This window comes from Lissotriton helveticus, chromosome 7, assembly GCF_964261635.1.
Source record: "Lissotriton helveticus chromosome 7, aLisHel1.1, whole genome shotgun sequence".
Classification (NCBI taxonomy): domain Eukaryota; kingdom Metazoa; phylum Chordata; class Amphibia; order Caudata; family Salamandridae; genus Lissotriton; species Lissotriton helveticus.
This window is the reverse complement of record NC_136068.1, coordinates 1957387030-1957407006: the sequence shown is the minus strand read 5'-3', so window position 1 is coordinate 1957407006 and position 19977 is coordinate 1957387030. Positions and strand designations below refer to the sequence as shown.

Below are 19977 nucleotides of genomic sequence, written 5' to 3'. Positions count from 1 at the left end.
ACGCAGAGATCCACGACAAAGCCCTGGACTGGATCACCTCCTTCTTCACCAACAGAACCCAGAGAGTCCGCATCCCTCCATTCCGATTCGAAGCCACCAAGATCACCTGCTGCGTGCCCCAAGGATCATCCCTCAGCCCGACCCTTTTCAACATCTACATGACACCGCTCGCCAACATCATCCGATCGCATAACCTCAACATCGTCTCATACTCTGACGACACCCAGCTGATCATGCCCCTCACCAAGGACCCCACCACCCCCAAAACCAACGTACTCGAAACAATGAAGGCTGTCGCCGAATGGATGAAGAACATTCACCTGAAACTGAACTCGGGGAAGACGGAGGTCTTCATCATCGGCCCTACCCCCTCCACCTGGGACGACTCCTGGTGGCCGACACCCACCGACCACGCACGCAACTTGCGGTTCATCCTGGACTTGTCACTGTCAATGACCTAGCAAGTCAACGCCGTCTCCTCCTCCTGCTTCAACACCCTCTGCATGCTTCACAAGATCTACAGATGGATCCCCACCGAAACCAGAAGGACGGTCACCCAGGCCCTCGTCACCAGCCGACTGGACTACGGCAACGCCCTCTAAGCAGAACCCTCAGCCAAACTGTAGAAAAGACTTCAACGAATGCAGAATGCCTCTGCACGCCTAGTCCTCGACCTCCCCCACCACCGCCACATCAGTGCCCACCTGAGCGATCTGCACTGGCTCCCCGTCAACAAGAGGATCACCTTCAAGCTCCTCACCCACGCTCACAAAGCACTCCACGACGCCGGACCTACATACCTCAACAAACAACTCACCTTCTACACTCCCAACCGCCAGCTTCGCTCCACTGACCTCGCCCTCGTCACCGTCCCAGGCATACAGCGGATGCACACTGGAGGCGGATCCTTCTCCCACCTCGCCACAAAGACATGGAACACCCTCCCCATCCACCTGCGACAGACCCAGGACCTGCTGACCTTCAGGAGACTTCTCAGGACCTGGCTGTTCGAACAGTAGTAGCACCCCTCCCCCCCTCAGGCACCTTGAGACCCTCGCGGGTGAGTAGTGCGCTCTACAAATGTTGATTGATTGATTGAGTCACAACTCAAGGGGTACAGCAGTGAAGATCAGTCCAAAACCTACCTACAAGCATCAGTCTGCATACAGAGGGTTAACTCCACAGGGGTCAGTCTAAAAACATACGGTCAATCTGACAGACAATCTATTTAGACCCAGAGAGGTAACCGAGGAACATGAATCCAATCCTATAAGATGTTGATCTACAAAACTACTTCTGTTCCACTAGGTCACAGTAAAACACATCAGTCACTACGTTGGATCACTCTGAATGGATAAAATCTACCCTGAAATGGGTCAATCTATGCAAATAAGGAAAACTATATATTTGATCTATCTATGCACACAAAAGCATCTTTACAGTCTCTACACAGGTCACCTCTACAGGGGTCTCACACACACCAAGGTTAACTCTTTAGGAGATCAGTATAGACATACAGGTCACCTCTACAGGGGTCTCACACACACCAAGGTTAACTCTTTAGGAGATCAGTATAGACATACAGGTCACCTCTACAGGGGTCTCACACACCAAGGTTAACTCTTTTGGAGATCAGTATAGACATACAGGTCACCTCTACAGGGGTCTCACACACCAAGGTTAACTCTTTAGGAGATCCTTATAGACATACAGGTCACCTCTACAGGGGTCTCACACACCAAGGTTAACTATTTAGGAGATCAGTATAGACATACAGGTCACCTCTACAGGGGTCTCGCACAGCAAGGTTAACTCTTTAGGAGATCAGTATAGACATACAGGTCACCTCTACAGGGGTCTCACACACCAAGGTTAACTCTTTTGGAGATCAGTATAGACATACAGGTCACCTCTACAGGGGTCTCGCACACCAAGGTTAACTCTTTTGGAGATCAGTGTAGACATACAGGTCACCTCTACAGGGGTCTCACACACCAAGGTTAACTCTTTAGGAGATCCTTATAGACATACAGGTCACCTCTCAGGGGTCTCACACACCAAGGTTAACTCTTTAGGATATCAGTATAGACATACAGGTCACCTCTACAGGGGTCTCGCACACACCAAGGTTAACTCTTTAGGAGATCAGTGTAGACATACCGGTCACCTCTACAGGGGTCTCACACACCAAGGTTAACTCTTTAGGAGATCAGTATAGACATGCAGGTCACCTCTACAGGGGTCTCACACACCAAGGTTAACTCTTTAGGAGATCAGTATAGACATACCGGTCACCTCTACATGGGTCTCACACACCAAGGTTAACTCTTTAGGAGATCAGTATAGACATACAGGTCACCTCTACAGGGGTCTCACACACACCAAGGTTAACTCTTTAGGAGATCAGTATAGACATACCGGTCACCTCTACAGGGGTCTCACACACCAAGCAAGGTTAACTCTTTAGGAGATCAGCCCACACACAGGACGACTCTCAATACAGAAGGTCGACCCCCTTTGAAGCAGCTTATACATCCATCGCCCCTGTTGGAAACCAGCATCAATACACAAAACATACTGTAAAGGGGACACATATATACATTGTCAATTCCACATAGGTCAATCTGTGCAGGTGGTCAACTCCATAGGGGATAAATATATATACATGAGGTCTATTCTACAAACGAACAGTGTAAACATCTAAAACCTACTCCAAATGGGATCGGTGTATACTTACAAAGTCAAATGTATAGGGGATCACTCTAGGCACTAAATATCAGCTCTATAGAAGGTCAGGGTTGTCTCCATAAGGGTGAGTCTATATACACAAGGTCAACTCTACAAGAAGGAATCCTCGACAAAAGGCCCGCTTCACAGGAGATGCTCCTGGCGAAGGCTCCATCCGAGGACAGTCCGCCCGGGTACCCTCTGCCTCCTCTTCTGTTTCATCTGTATTTGCTGTTGCGGATCAGTCTGCTACAGAGATACAATGACAATGCAACAAACAACACTCTGTAGATTTCAAACAGGCAGGGTACTCACAGGAAGCTCTCAAGATCTTTTGGGGCTTGAGGTGACCCACTCCACGATGGAGACAGACTTCTTGAAAATAAATCCATCTAAAACCCCGCAGATGGGGAGATCTCTGTGACAACTGAAACCCAACCTGTGCTAGTCGTACCAAACACAGGAAGGATACTTGATCCTGGACTCTTCCTTGAGCATCGGTTGGCTGCCGCTTTGGACACCTGTTTCCTCTACAAACCCTTGCGTTTGCTATCAACGCTTCGTAAGATTGCCCATTCCCGGGTTTTGCGCACTGGGTCATGATAGGCAATACCAATATTCAGCCCATTTTGGCTTTGAGAAATCTGTTTATTGAGGACCTCCAAGAAAGCTTCCAGGGCTTACGAAAGGTTCAAATCATGTTAGTGGACAAAGGGCCCTCTCATAAATAGAAGGAAGATGACAACATATCCAAGAATCTTCCACATCTTCTCTGGCTGCCAATCCCAGAAGAGTGACCCTCACAGCTGTGGGTAACATGCACATCTTAGGGTAGGGTGACATTTGTGAGATGTGCTCTGCCCCACTCTCTGGCGGCTGGCGCTCGGTCAATCTATTCCACCTCCTAAAATGAGTGTGTCCGGTACGGAGAACCATCGTCGGAATATCCCCCCCCTGGAGACTTAGGCACAATTCCACCTGTTAAACTTTACAACTGTGCACAGGGTCCGTGTGAACATGAGGCCGAGGCTGGAATTGAGAGTTTGCACACACAAGGCCGACTCTACAGAGGGTGGTCTGTATCCTCAAGGGCCCTGCTACGAAGAGTTCTCTGGTACACACTAGGAGAGTTGACAGAGGATACGTTTACGCAGACACACTCACTCTGCGGTGAGTAGTGTGTCTACAGAGGGTCAGTCTAGGCTGGGCGGATGCTACCCTTGGGCAGTCTATCATCACCGAGGTACAACACACATACACCATGGGCTATGCGGGGGCCCACAGAAGGTCCACCAGAGGACGTGACAAGGCTCTACAATAGCATGTTTGCTGCTCCCAATCAGTACCTACGTAGAAGACAGGCCCATGTTTGCCACAGAGTGCAGAGAGGCACTCCACTGTGAGGCACTCTCTGCCAATGTGCTGCCTGCTACCTGGGGGTCACTAAGGAATGACTCACTCTACAGAGGAGACACATGATTACGTGAGGGTGGCTTCCACAGAGGTACCAAGGCATCAGGCACAGTCTGTAGCTGGCTTTTTCCCTCATCCACAGACCCCATATCACTGTACATGCCATGCTTTCTTGTGTCCGACACACATAGATCCATCCGTGACTCTCCTGTGTCCGTCACACATAGATCCAGCCGTGACTCTCTTCTGTCCATCACACATAGATCCATCCGTGACTCTCTTCTGTCCGCACACATAGATCCATCTGTGACTCTCTTCTGTCCATCACATATAGATCCATCCGTGACTCTCTTCTGTCCGTCACACATAGATCCATCCGTGACTCTCTTCTGTCCGCACACATAGATCCATCTGTGACTCTCTTCTGTCCATCACATATAGATCCATCCGTGACTCTCTTCTGTCCGTCACACATAGATCCATCTGTGACTCTCTTCTGTCCATCACATATAGATCCATCCGTGACTCTCTTCTGTCCGTCACACATAGATCCATCCGTGACTCTCCTGTGTCCGTCACACATAGATCCATCCGTGACTCTCCTGTGCCCGTCACACATAGATCCATCCGTGACTCTCTTCTGTCCGTCACACATAGATCCATCCGTGACTCTCCTGTGTCCGTCCCACATAGATCCATCCGTGACTATCCTGTGTCCGTCACACATAGATCCATCCATGATTCTCCTGTGTCCGTCACACATAGATCCATCCGTGACTCTCATCTGTCCGTCACACATAGATCCATCCGTGACTCTCGTCTGTCCGTCACACATAGATCCATCTGTGACTCTCTTCTGTCCGTCACACATAGATCCATCCGTGACTCTCCTGTGTCCGTCACACATAGATCCATCCGTGACTCTCCTGTGTCCATCACACATAGATCCAGCCGTGACTCGCTTCTGTTTGTCACACATAGATCCATCCGTGACTCTCCTGTGCCCGTCACACATAGATCCATCCGTGACTCTCTTCTGTCCGTCACACATAGATCCATCCATGACTCTCTTCTGTCCGTCACACATAGATCCATCCGTGACTCTCCTGTGTCCGTCACACACAGATCCATCCGTGACTCTCCTATGTCCATCACACATAGATCCAGCCGTGACTCTCTTCTGTTTGTCACACATAGATCCATCCGTGACTCTCCTGTGCCCGTCACACATGGATCCATCCGTGACTCTCCTGTGCCCGTCACACATAGATCCATCCGTGACTCTCTTCTGTCCGTCACACATAGATCCATCCATGACTCTCTTCTGTCCATCACACATAGATCCCTCTGTGACTCTCTTCTCCCCGTCACACATAGATCCATCCGTGACTCTCCTGTGCCTGTCACACATAGATCCATCCGTGACTCTCTTCTGTCCGTCACACATAGATCCATCCATGACTCTCTTCTGTCCATCACACATAGATCCCTCTGTGACTCTCTTCTCTCCGTCACACATAGATCCATCTATGACTCTCCTGTGTCCGTCACACATAGATCCATCCATGACTCTCTTCTGTTTGTCAAACATAGATCCATCCGTGACTCTCCTTTGTCCATCACACATAGATCCATCCGTGACTCTCCTGTGTCCGTCACACATAGATCCATCCATGACTCTCTTCTGTTTGTCACACATAGATCCATCCGTGACTCTCTTCTGTCCATCACACATAGATCCCTCTGTGACTCTCTTCTCTCCGTCACACATAGATCCATCTATGACTCTCCTGTGTCCGTCACACATAGATCCATCCGTGACTCTCCTGTGTCCGTCACACATAGATCCATCCGTGACTCTCTTCTGTTTGTCACACATAGATCCATCCATGACTCTCTTCTGTCCGTCACACATAGATCCATCCATGAGTCTCTTCTGTTTGTCACACATAGATCCATCCATGACTCTCTTCTGTTTGTCACACATAGATCCATCCATGACTCTCTTCTGTCCGTCACACATAGATCCATCCGTGACTCTCCTGTGTCCGTCACACATAGATCCATCCGTGACTCTCCTGTGTCCGTCACACATAGATCCATCCATGACTCTCTTCTGTCCATCACACATGGATCCATCCGTGACTCTCTTCTGTCCGTCACACATAGATCCATCCGTGACTCTCTTCTGTGTCCGTCACACATAGATCCATCCGTGACTCTCCTGTGCCCGTCACACTTAGATCCATCCGTGACTCTCTTCTGCCCGTCCCACATAGATCCATCCGTGACTCTCCTGTGTCCGTCACACATAGATCCATCCGTGACTCTCTTCTGTCCGTCACATATAGATCCATCCGTGACTCTCTTCTGTCCGTCACACATAGATCCATCCATGACTCTCTTCTGTTTGTCACACATAGATCCCTCTGTGACTCTCTTCTTTTTGTCACACATAGATCCATCCGTGACTCTCCTGTGTCCATCACACATAGATCCATCCGTGACTCTCTTCTGTCCATCACACATAGATCCATCCGTGACTCTCTTCTGTCCGTCACACATAGATCCATCCGTGACTCTCTTCTTTTTGTCACACATAGATCCATCCGTGACTCTCCTGTGTCCATCACACATAGATCCATCCGTGACTCTCTTCTGTCCATCACACATAGATCCCTCTGTTATGTTATGTTAATGGGTGACTTATATAGCGCACGGCTACTCCAAGGAGTGTCCCGGCGCTTTCTGACCCATTACTGAAAAAAGGAGAAGGACAACCAAACATAACAGAATTACTGATTAAAAAGCCAAGTCTTCAGGGCCTTTCTAAAGGCAAACAGGTTGGGGATGCGGCGGAGATCAACGGGAAGAGAGTTCCAAAGTTTGGGGGCGAGGTGTTTAAAGGAACGTCCACCAATTCTGGCCTTCTTAATGGGAGGCACCATTGCCAGACCAAGATTTTCCGACCGGAGAGATCTGGTGGGCTTGTAGAGAGAAAGCCGTTTCTGAATGTAGGAAGCCCCTACCAAATGGAGTGCCTTATGGGCCAGTGTAAGAGCTTTGAATGTAATTCGCTTCTTAATCGAAAGCCAGTGCAGGGAGGAAAGCAACTCAGATGATCTGGCTTGCCGGGGTAGGCCGAAGATGGCTCTGGCCGCAGAATTTTGTACAACCTGGAGTTTGTGCAAAAGATAATCCGGCAGACCCAGGTAGAGGATATTTGAATAGTCAAGCCTGGAACAAATCAGAGCTTGTACTGTCAGTTTCCTATGGGCTAGAGGGAGCAAAGGAAGGAATTTACGCAACATTTTTAACAGACCAAAGCAGGTACCCGTGAGACCTGTGATCTGTGTTTTCAAAGCAAGGGTGTTATCAATTTTAATCCCAAGGTTTTTGGCGACCACAGAGGAAGAGGAAGGGGGGGACATGCAGACCGGCCACCATTCCTGCCAGGGCGGATCTGCCTGACAGCCGAAGAAGAGCACCTCAGATTTATCAGGGTTGCACTTGAGGCTGCTTCGCTGAAACCAGTTGAAGACAGCCCCAAGGCAACCACGGATGCTCTCCCCGTCGAACTCCGTGCCCTTCTTGCAGGTGAAGAGGAGCTGGGTGTCGTCAGCGTAGGATATGATCTGGGCACCCATTGACTCCGCCAGTACCGCCAATGGAGTCATGAAAGATGTTAAAAAGGGTCGGGCTCAGCACCGACCCTTGTGGGACTCCGACATCCATAGGCGGCATCTCAGCGGAGTATGGGGGGGCCCAGACCACTTGTCGGCGACCCGCTAGGTAAGATCTCAGCCAGCTCAACACCGTCCCTCTGAGTCCGATCTCGTGAAGTCTTCTCAAGAGGGCATCATGCGGGACGGTGTCGAAGGCCGCCGACAGATCCAACAACACCAGCATTGCTCTACCGCCTGTGTCGAGAACTTCCTTAATGGCTTCGTTAACTTCCAAAAGAGCGGTCTCAGTGCTCAAATTGGAGCGGAAGCCAGATTGGGTAGAGTGGAGTAACCCATGTTCTTCAAGGAAGGAAGAAAGCACAGAGTGGACGTGCTTCTCGACGATCTTAGCCAAACTGGGCAGGAGAGATATGGGCCTGTAATTAGCATGTATCTCTGGATCAAGGCCTGGTTTTTTTAGAAGGGGAACGACCATTGCCTTCTTCCAGGCTGGCGGGACCATGCCACAGGACAGAGAAAGATTCAAAACAGAGGAGATTAAGGAATTCAGAGTCATGGCATTCCTGGCTAAAAAGCTTGCCGGACACGGGTCAAGCGGAGAGCCAGATTTAATCCTGAGTAGAAGATCCAGAGAATTAGATTCCAATAAAGGAGGAAACTCCGATAGAATGGGGCAGGAATCAGGAGATAAGGACGTCAGATTGGAGTTATGCAATGATGCAATAAGGGCAGCTGGTGGAAAAGATTCTTGAATCAATTTAATTTTGGTGTGAAAGAAAATGGCCAGCTCCTTTACCCAAGGTTCGGAGAACCTGTGCTCTGTGACTCTCTTCTCTCCGTCACACATAGATCCATCTATGACTCTCCTGTGTCCGTCACACATAGATCCATCCATGACTCTCTTCTGTTTGTCACACATAGATCCATCCATGACTCTCTTCTGTCCGTCACACATAGATCCCTCTGTGACTCTCTTCTGTCCGTCACACATAGATCCATCTATGACTCTCCTGTGCCCGTCACACATAGATCCATCCGTGACTCTCCTGTGCCCGTCACACATAGATCCCTCCGTGACTCTCCTGTGTCCGTCACACATAGATCCATCCATGACTCTCTTCTGTCCATCACACATAGATCCATGTATGACTCTCCTGCGCCCGTCACACATAGATCCATCCGTGACTCTCCTGTGTCTGTCACACATAGATCCATCCATGACTCTCTTGTGTCCGTCACACATAGATCCATCCGTGACTCTCTTCTTTCCGTCACACATAGATCCATCCGTGACTCTCTTCTTTCCGTCACACATAGATCCATGTATGACTCTCCTGTGCCCGTCACACATAGATCCATCCGTGACTCTCCTGTGTCCGTTATACATAGATCCATCCGTGTATCTCCTGTGTCCATCACACATAGGTCCATCCGTGAATCACCTGTGTTCCTCACACATAGGTCCATCCGTGAATCACCTGTGGTCCTCACACATAGGCCCATCCGTGACTCTCTTCTGTCCGTCACACATAGACCCATCCGTGACTCTCTTCAGTCCGTCATGCATGAATCCATCCATGACTCTCTTCTGTCCATCATACATAGATCCATCCGTGACTCTCATCTGTCTGTGACACATAGATCCATCCGTGAATCTCCGCTGTCTGTCATACATAGGTCCATCCGTGACTCTCATCTGTCTGTGACACCTAGATCCATCCGTGACTCTCTTCTGTCCGTCACACATAGGTCCATCTGTGACTCTCCTGTGCCGGTCACACATAGGTACATCCCTGAATCTCCGCTGTCTGTCATACATAGGTCCATCTGTGACTCTCATCTGTCTGTGACACATTGGTCCGTCCGTGAATAAGCACATGTGAGTCTAAGTTCCTTCGGGAGTGCCCAGGAGTCTGCAATTGTTGCTTCCCGTTCCTTTCTCCAGAGGTTGACACATCTTCACAATCTTGGCGTGTTATGATATGTTTCATGAATGGAGATGGTGTCCAATGGTGCATGTAAGAGGGTGAACTGAGCTGACCTGTCTCTGCAGAAAGGTTGTCCCTACAGAGTGACCACAAGCAGTCTCTACAGCAAAGGGTTCCCGCCTGGACATTGGTCGCTGCCTGCACAGGCGGCCTCTAAAGCAAGGCGGGCACTTGAAGCAGTAGCTTATGTTGTCTCTGCAACAAGGTGGTTCACTATGCACCACTCACCCCTACAACAGGTAGACACAGGCAGCCAACTCAAGGAAGCAGTCATTAAAAAAAGTCACTGTGAGCAGGCAACGGGATGGAGCCAGTGGACAGGCAGTCACTGGGCGCAGTCAGCCATACAAGTCACCATGATCAGGCACCAGGGTAAAGCCAGTGGACAGGCAGTAACTGTGCGCAGTCAGCCACACAAGTCACCGTGATCAGGCAGCAGGGTGAAGCCAGTGGACAGGCAGTCACCGGGCGCAGTCAGCAATACAAGTCACCGTGATCAGGCACCAGGGTGGAGCCAGTGGACAGGCTGTCACTGGGCGCAGTCAGCCATACAAGCCACCATGACCAGGCAACAGGGTGGAGCCCGTGGACAGGCAGTCACTGGGCGCAGTCAGCCATACAAGTCACCGTGATCAGGCACCAGGGTGGAGCCAGTGGACAGGCAGTCACTGGGCGCAGTCAGCCATACAAGTCACCATGACCAGGCAACAGGGTGGAGCCCGTGGACAGGCAGTCACTGGGCGCAGTCAGCCATACAAGTCACCGTGATCAGGCACCAGGGTGGAGCCAGTGGACAGGCAGTCACTGGGCGCAGTCAGCCATACAAGTCACCATGACCAGGCAACAGGGTGGAGCCTGTGGACAGGCAGTCACTGGGCGCAGTCAGCCATACAAGTCACCGTGATCAGGCACCAGGGTGGAGCCAGTGGACAGGCAGTCACTGGGCGCAGTCAGCCATACAAGTCACCATGACCAGGCAACAGGGTGGAGCCCGTGGACAGGCAGTCACTGGGCGCAGTCAGCCATACAAGTCACCGTGATCAGGCACCAGGGTGAAGCCAGTGGACAGGCAGTCACTGGGCGCAGTCAGCCATACAAGTCACCATGACCAGGCAACAGGGTGGAACCTGTGGACAGGCAGTCACTGGGCGCAGTCAGCCATACAAGTCACCATAACCAGGCAACAGGGTGGAGCCCGTGGACAGGCAGTCACTGGGCGCAGTCAGCCATACAAGTCACCATGATCAGGCACCAGGGTGGAGCCCGTGGACAGGCAGTCACTGGGCGCAGTCAGCCATACAAGTCACTGTGAGCAGGCACCAGGAAGGAGCCAATGGACAGGAAGTCACTCGGCGCAGTCAGCCATACAAGTCACAGTGAATGGGCGCAGTCAGCAATACAAGTCACCGCGAGCAGGCACCAGGGTGGAGCCAGTGGACAGGCAGTCACTGGGCGCAGTCAGCCATACAAGTCACCATGACCAGGCAACAGGGTGGAGCCTGTGGACAGGCAGTCACTGGGCGCAGTCAGCCATACAAGTCACCGTGATCAGGCACCAGGGTGGAGCCAGTGGACAGGCAGTCACTGGGCGCAGTCAGCCATACAAGTCACCATGACCAGGCAACAGGGTGGAGCCCGTGGACAGGCAGTCACTGGGCGCAGTCAGCCATACAAGTCACCGTGATCAGGCACCAGGGTGAAGCCAGTGGACAGGCAGTCACTGGGCGCAGTCAGCCATACAAGTCACCATGACCAGGCAACAGGGTGGAACCTGTGGACAGGCAGTCACTGGGCGCAGTCAGCCATACAAGTCACCATAACCAGGCAACAGGGTGGAGCCCGTGGACAGGCAGTCACTGGGCGCAGTCAGCCATACAAGTCACCATGATCAGGCACCAGGGTGGAGCCCGTGGACAGGCAGTCACTGGGCGCAGTCAGCCATACAAGTCACTGTGAGCAGGCACCAGGAAGGAGCCAATGGACAGGAAGTCACTCGGCGCAGTCAGCCATACAAGTCACAGTGAATGGGCGCAGTCAGCAATACAAGTCACCGCGAGCAGGCACCAGGGTGGAGCCCGTGGACAGACAGTCACTGGGCGCAGTCAGCCATACAAGTCACCGTGAGCAGACACCAGGGTGGAGCCCGTGGACAGGCAGTCACTGGGCGCAGTCTGCCATACAATTCACAATGAATGGGCGCAGTCAGCAATACAAGTCACCTCGAGCAGGCACCAGGGTGGAGCCCGTGGAAAGCAGTCACTGGGCGCAGTCAGCAGGGCAAGTCACCGTGAGCAGACACCAGGGTGGAGCCCGTGGACGGGCAGTCACTGGGCGCAGTCAGCAATACAAGTCACCTCGAGCAGGCACCAGGGTGGAGCCAGTGGACAGGCAGTCACTGGGCGCAGTCTACCATGCAGCTAAGCCCAGTGTATGTTTCAGCAAGCCGTGCAAGCTGAACATGGCTTCGTCAGGCATTACGAGTCCTGGCTTTGCATGCAGGCAGGCAGTCCTCAAGCAGCATGAGCCCACTCGATGCGCCTAGAGGCACCATAGCTCTGTGTAAGCCTAGCTAGCGGCAGTCTTAATACATACTCAACCAATCAGCATTTGCATAGTGCAGCACGGTCACCCCTAAGGGTATCTGGACGCTGTGGGTGCAATATATCTGCCACAGAGAAATGAGCAGAAAACAAGCAGAGGTGGCAGAAACAGAGGGCAGCAGGTAGACAGGCAGCAGAGGGTAGAGAGGGCTGTGGGCAAGCAGGAGAGCAGAACTGTCACAACGGGAGCTGGCACGAGGACCTGCTCACTAGGGTGGCGCTGCAGACTCCATTACATAGGTCCTGGAGGGAGGGCGGGCCACTGGGTGGTGGGAGAAGGGAAACAGCGGAAAGAGGGAAGAAGCTAGCAGAAAAGGCAAAAATAGAGGGCAGAAAAAATGAGCAGAAAAGGCAGAAAATATAGCAGAAAAATAAACAGAAAAGGCAAAACCGCAGGCAGAAAAACAAGCAGAAAAGGCAGAACAGAGAGCACAAAATGAACAGAAAGGCAAAACCGCAGGCAGAAAAACAATCAGAAAAGGAAAGACAGAGGGCACAAAATGAGCAGGAAAGGCAGAACAGAGAGCAGAAAATGAACAGAAAAAGGCAAAACAGCAGGCAGAAAATCTAGCAGAAAAGGCAAAAAAATTGGCAGAAAAGAGAGCAGCAAAGGCAATACAGAAGGCACCTGAATGAGCAGAATAGGCAAAACAAAGAGCAGAAAGGAAACAGAGGGCAGAGAAATGAGCAGAAAAGGCAGAACAGAGAGCAGATAACTAATAGGAAAGGCAAGACAGAGGGCAGAAAAACTAGCAGAAAAGATAAAACAGAGAGCAGAAAAATGAACAGGAAATGAAAAACAGCAGGCAGAAAATCAAGCAGAAAAGGAAAGACAGAGGGCACAAAAATGAGCAGAAAAGGCAGAAAAGAGAGCAGAAAAGGCAATACAGAAGGCACCTGAATGAGCAGAAAAGGCAAAACAAAGAGCTGAAAGGAAAACAGAGAGCAGAAAAATGAACAGGAAATGCAAAACAGCAGGCAGAAAATCAAGCAGAAAAGTAAAGACAGAGGGCAAAAAAATGAGCAGTAAAGGCAGAAAAGAGAGCAGAAATGAACAGAAAGACAAAACAGCAGGAAGAAAATTTAGCAGAAAAGGCCAAACAATGGGCAGAAAACAGAGCAGCAAAGGCAATACAGAAGGCACCTGAATGAGCAGAAAAGGCAAAACAAAGAGCAGAAGGAAAAACAGAGGGCAGAAAAATGAGCAGAAAGGCAGAACAGAGAGCAGAAACTAACAGAAAAAGCAAGACAGAGGGCAGAAACACTAGCAGAAAAGAAAACAGGGCAGAAAAACAGACAGAAAATGCAGAAGAGAGAACAGAAAAGGCAAAACAGAGAACAGAAAAAGGCAAAACAGAGAGCAGCAAAACAAGCAGGAAATGCAAAACAGAGCAGAATAGATCAAAACAAAGGGCAGAAACATTTGCAGAAAATGCTAAATGGAGGGCAGAAAATGCAAAACAGAGGGTAGAAAAACAAGCAGAAAAGTCAAAAGAGAGGGCAGAAAAACAAGCAGTAAAGGCAAAACAGAGAGCAGAAACCGAGCAGAGGAGGCACAACAGAGAGCAGGAGGTAGACAGGCAGCAGAGGGAAGTGGACTGCAGGCACGCTGGACAGGAGAGCTGTCACTGGGGCTGGCATGAAGTCTAAGATGGTCCAATTTGTAGTATGCGCATTACAAGCAACAGAGGCCAGGCAGCCCGGCATTTAACAGGTTTTCACCCCCATGGGTTCACCCCTAAATAGCAGACCCTCTTGATCCCCCGTAGGATGCTGGGTGCATGTATTGAGATCCCCGCACCCGTCAGCATGGACCCCGATATCCGAGCCCCACACTTACCTGGTACACACCGCAGAAAACGGACATGAATTTGCTGAGAACCGCAGCACAGATGCTCGCGATGTGCACAAAGGGCCCCTGGAGAGAGGGAGAGACAGAGAGGTAGTGGTCACTGGGGTGAAAACATATAAGGAACACGCTCTGTAGCTGCTCCTGCGCTAAGACGCCAGTACTGAGCGCCGCGCCACTGCATTTTTGCATTGGGAAATCGAACAATAAATTAATAAAAACACTATGGGGCATATTAGCAAGAACCTCGTTCAAATTATCGCTGTTTTAGCTGCAGGAAACTGCTGCTGAAACTGCGATAATGGGCTTGCTAATATGTGTTATAGAATTCCAATAGAAGCCCAGGTTAGATGTGCAGGACATCAATGAACACATGATTCCACCAATGAGCCGTCCGCAGGGACCTCAACCGCAGACAAACCTCCTTAATGAGCCCACCTGCGTACCGCCTCCATCACACACCACCACCACCAATGGATTTTATTAAATAATGAGTGAACAGGCCAACGTGCAGAGGAGGTGAGAAAACCTCCGAAGCCTGAGCCAGGGACCCTCAGAAGGTGACACTTGGACTAGAGTTGTAGTGAATCTCATCACAGCCACGACACACCCCATACACAATGTGCCCTTCAGCAGCCGGGCCCAGGGGTTGGTTGAGGGGGTCTCACAACCGCAGTATAAGACAGAGGGGGATATTTTTCAAGGTTTTGCGTCATACTTGCACTGCACAAGTGGGCGCAAGGACGACGGAAAACCTACTTGAGATTTTATGAGCCATGTTAGGGCACCTTGCGTGGCCCTGAGTGCTTTGATAAATCTAGAGAAATAGAAGGACGCGCAAATCGCTGCTTTCCCTTACTCTGTGGCAGGGAGGTTTCTCATGGGTGTATCCACGCGTCCACCCATGGACTGTGGCGTATTTCCAGATTTACCATTAGTGGTGGACTTGGGACTGCGTCAAAATGCTGCGCCTCCCCAACAGAGGCCCCCAAAACCCCCCCGAGCTCTCTCCCTTCACCTGCCACCTCCTCTGGCACTGGAGCAGTCATAGGGTTCCCCCCAGGCCTCCGGGGCTAGCAGCCCTCTCACCTGCCACATCCTCCAGAAGTAGATTAATCAGAAGCCCTCCAGGGCTAGTGGGTCTATCCCCTCACCAGCCGCCCCCTCTGGCACTGGAACCATCAGAGGCCCCCCACACCCTGAGGCCCCCCACGCCCTGAGGCCCCCCACGCCCTGAGGCCCCCCACGCCCTGAGGCCCCCCACACCCTGAGGCCCCCCACACCCTGAGGCTAGCAGCGCCCCCCCCCCCTGCCGTCTCCTGGAGGCCTCGCTTCCTCCAGTGGAGAGAGACCCCCAGTGAGGGATACTGTCTACAGGTGCACAGACCCCCGAGCTGCCACCTGGGACAGGAGCAGAGAGACCCCTGGCCCCTCACCGCCTCCCCTAGAGGGCCCGACCCTGAGGAGCCCACCACGTTTCTGTGGGAAGGGGCAATATGATGAGTTCAGTGTCTCCCCTTGAACAGAGGGGCAACAAAAGCCCCAGCAGCCCCAGCGGTGCAAGGGGGCCCCCAACAAACCCTTTAGAGGGGCCCCATTCCGCCCAAGCCCAATGAATATACGTCAGAGGTGATATATGAGAGCCTCTGCGGTCCCGCGGCACATCCGGCAGGGAGACCCAATCCGTTGTTGCTCTGGAATATTCCAGAATAAACAGTCTATTGTCTTCCTCCAGAAAATTCCAGATTGAAGAGTCCTTTGTCGTCCCTTCGAATATTCCGTAGTAAACATTCCATTGTCTTTCCTTGGAATATTCTATAATGAAGATTCCATTGGCATCGGTAGGAATATTCCAGAGTAAAGAGTGCATTGTCTTTCCTTGGAATATTCCAGAAAGCATTCCCAATTGGCTTCCTCTAGAATATTCCAGAATGAACAGTCCATTGACATCCATTGGAATATTCCAGAATGTAGAGTCTATTGACTTCCCTTCAAATATTCCAGAATGAAGTTTCCATGATCTTCCCTTGGAATATTCCAGAAAGAATGATCTTTTGGCTTCCTCCAGAATATTCCACAATGAATAGTCCATGGTCTTCCCTTGGAATATTCCAGAAGGAACAGTTGATTATCCTTAAAACAAATTGACTCTGAGCCTGAGCGGAAGTGAGTTGGTCAATGAGACGTGGTCACCGATTATGGAAGTGGTTCTGGTAAAATAAAAAGGGCAAGTCCTCTCCCAGTGGGGCTGGCACGCGGTGCCCTTCACCCCCTGGAGCTGGACTTTAGAAGGTCAAGCTTACCAATGCTTGTTGCATCCTTTGAAGGCTAGCACCACCTCCTAAACGTTTTATGCCCCTCACCCCTGTATAACAAAAAAATCATTTGGGCCCGGGTCCTCCAGAATTCACTTCTGTTAGCGATAATGTCATGCAAGGGAGGCGTTTCTGTGCAAAAACGGCTTCTACCCCTGCTTAGCGATATTTACAAGGGGATTCCTGAAGGTAGGAGGACCAAAAAAACTGCCTCGAAGTACAGTTAGAGGCAGTTTTTAAGACCAGAAAATAGCTGGTCTTAAAACTGGAGATAACCCTTGGGGCCTCATTTCAGCAGGCTTTGTTTCTGGACCGCGCTGCAAGCAACGTTGCTGCGCTGCCCTGTGGCAAAACTACAGGGCAGGACTGCACACCATCAATAAGATTCCAGGGCCTCACCCATGAAAAGTGTCGCAGCGCTGCGACAAGACAGCCTTACAACACTTTTCACTACGCCCTTCTTGCAACACCACGGATGAGCTATACTTACTGGACAGCGCTCCATGATGCAAGTAATGACAGATACGCCTGGACTCCACCCATTGCTGCAGTCGCTGTAGGAGAGTAGGGTCTGCTTCCTATGGTCACCCCCACTTTTTGCTGTGATTCACTGGTTTATCGACTTTAGTGTGGCTGTGGGCCTGCTCATCAGACCCACAGCCTAGCTGTTCTCTCTCTAAATTGATTCCATGTACTTTAGGTACCTACCAGACTGGTTACTGGGTCACCTTTGTGAGCCCCTGTATATGGTACCTTAGGTACTAAGGGCATAGGTACCCAAGAGGCCTACAGGGGCTGAAGCATGTATTGTGCCACCCCTGGTTTGCCTTCCAAAACGGCACCACAGGTCTGCACTTGCAGCCTGGGTAAGGTGGTGTAATCACCCCTTACTTAGATATAGTATACCTATAGCTACCTATATATATATATATATAGACACATATTAACCTATAAGTCACTCCTCTGGTAGGCCTCGACAATCCTTGGGGCAGAATGCTTGGTTTTGTGTGAGATGGTGCTCTAGCATGAGCTGAGGCCCTCTGCAGCTTTCGGAACCATCTCCTTATAGCTGTTCTATGATGTAGCCAAACCATATACTCTTTTTTTTTGTGAAATATTTTTATTTGCATTTTCTCATGAAACCACAATACAGTAATGTCTTCATTGGTCAACACACCTTGTCCCCCCCCCACCCACTGATCCTTGCCAATAAAATCAACACAAGATTATTCATTTCAGGCACCTCCAGCATGTCTTTTCCATCTCCAAGGCAACTTTCCCCCGGTCGCCCCCTGTATGTGAGACTCGTGTCCAGGAATATGCCATATCCTACTAGCGTTTTAGAGCCCCCCCATCAAGGCCATGGTATTTCTTCCATTTATTCCACACTCTACCAAATTTCCTGGGGCAGCCCCGGACCTTATAGGTAACCCTTTCGGCAGCCATATATAGATCCATACCTCTCCTCCATTCCTCCAATTGCGGTATCGTAGCCGCCCCCCACTACCCTGCCACATCCCTCTTCGCAACCACCAGTGCCAGGGCAAGGAAGATCAATAGCGGGCGTGCAAGATCAACATCGTTTGTCATACCTAACAGGACTAATTTAGGGTCGTTTGGCAAGGGAGTCTCCAGCACCTCCCCCAATTCTCTCAGGATCCCCGCCCAGTACACCTGTATTCTCGGGCAGGACCAAATTATGTGGTAAAAATCCCCCCCCTCTTGCTCGCATCTCAGGCAGTTTGTGTCTCTAGCTCTTCCCATTCTGTGCAGGCGTACCCTATCAAAATATGTCCTATGCAGTACTTTGAATTGAATGAGCCGTAGCCGGGATTTAATCGCTACCTCCCTCGGATGCATGAGTACAGTGTCCCAGTCTACCGTGTCCATTTCACCCACATCCCTCTCCTATTTACTTCTAAGGGCGCCGAGATCGTCTTGCATGTTGTTCCTAAGAGTCCTATACGTGAGTGATACTGCCCTTTCCTGTACTTGCTGTTGGAGCAGGCGGCCTTCTAATAGTGCGTACTCAGCGAGCGTGCCTATCGGGATCCAATCCGCCGCCACGCATGTCTAAGTTGTGCATACTTAAGGTATTGCGTGCGGAGCAGGCCAAATTCCCCCTGTGCGCCGAAAACGATTTCACTTGCCCCGCGGGCGTCACATCCCCAATCGTTGAGATCCCTAATATCGTCCCATCCCTTAAACCCTTTCAATTTATTCAGTTCCCGCCGCCAGGCACAGTGCCACAGTGGTGTCTGTCTGGTGGGCTTCCTGTCCCAGCCTATGGTCTTAGTCACTCGGTTCCAGACCATCAACGTAAGTCTAGTAGCCGGCAGCAGTCCTCCCTTTCCTTTGCCCCCATACAAATAGTGGTAGTACGTGCGCTCGCTTTTGGAACCTCTTTCACGCTTCTGTGATTATTTCCTGAAAACAATTGTTCAAAATACTGCAACCTATCTGAAGGACACAAAAAGTCTACTGACAATGCTGGAAGACATCAGGATTGAACCGGACCACATTCTTGTGAGTCTAGACATAGAGAGCCTGTACACCAACATTCCCCAAGACGCCACCATCACAGTACTAAAACAAACACTGGACAACTCCACATGGGACCATACCACACCCACAGAGTTCATTGTAGAATGTGCAACCCTTGCACTCAAAAGAAACTTCTTTGAACATGATGGAAAGCTATACCTCCAAATAGGTGGGACATCAATGGGCAGTGTCTTTGCTCCGAGCGTAGCGGGACTCTACGTATATGACTTCGAGAAAAAATATGTCATTACCCCCAATAACCCCTACAACAACCACATCAAATTTTGGAGGCGGTACATAGACGACGTCTTCGCCATCTGGCAAGGACCACAAGAAACATTAATGGACTTCATCAGGTGGCTTAACACGTGTGACCCCAACTTGAGGTTCACACATAATGTGGACAAAGATAAAATGGTCTTCCTTGATATTGAGATCGAAAGAGACACTAACAAGCTCAAGACCAAAACCCACTTTAAGCCCACCGCTAAGAACAACCTGCTGAGATTTGAGAGTTTCCATCCTCGCCCCCTGAGGGAAAATTTACCTTATGGCCAGTATCTCAGACTCAGGAGGAACTGCAGCGAGCTGCAGGATTACAAAACACAGGCAGCTAACCTGACGGAGAAACTATCCAACCGAGGGTACCCTGAGAAAATCACAAGGAGATGTCAGAAAAGGGCCAGAAATCAGCCGAGACAAGCCCTCCTAGAGGACACACCCAGAACGGAGGAAGAGATTCCACTTACATGCGTGACAACATATAATGCGGTGTCCAACCAGGTCAGTAAAAGTATCAGAAAACACTGGCAAATACTGAACACTGGAAATCACAATTGGGACAAACCTCTTTTT

General features: G+C 50.6%; 1 protein-coding gene across 1 annotated transcript in view; it reads right to left on the bottom strand.

The window, feature by feature from the left end:
• Nucleotides 1–19977, bottom strand: part of CLCN1 (chloride voltage-gated channel 1) — a 490813-nt gene that overhangs the window by 244940 nt on the left and 225896 nt on the right. The window contains exon 6 of the mRNA XM_078654208.1: nucleotides 14255–14332. Within this exon, the coding sequence (XP_078510334.1) occupies nucleotides 14255–14332 (78 nt within the window). The remainder of the gene's footprint in view (nucleotides 1–14254; nucleotides 14333–19977) is intronic.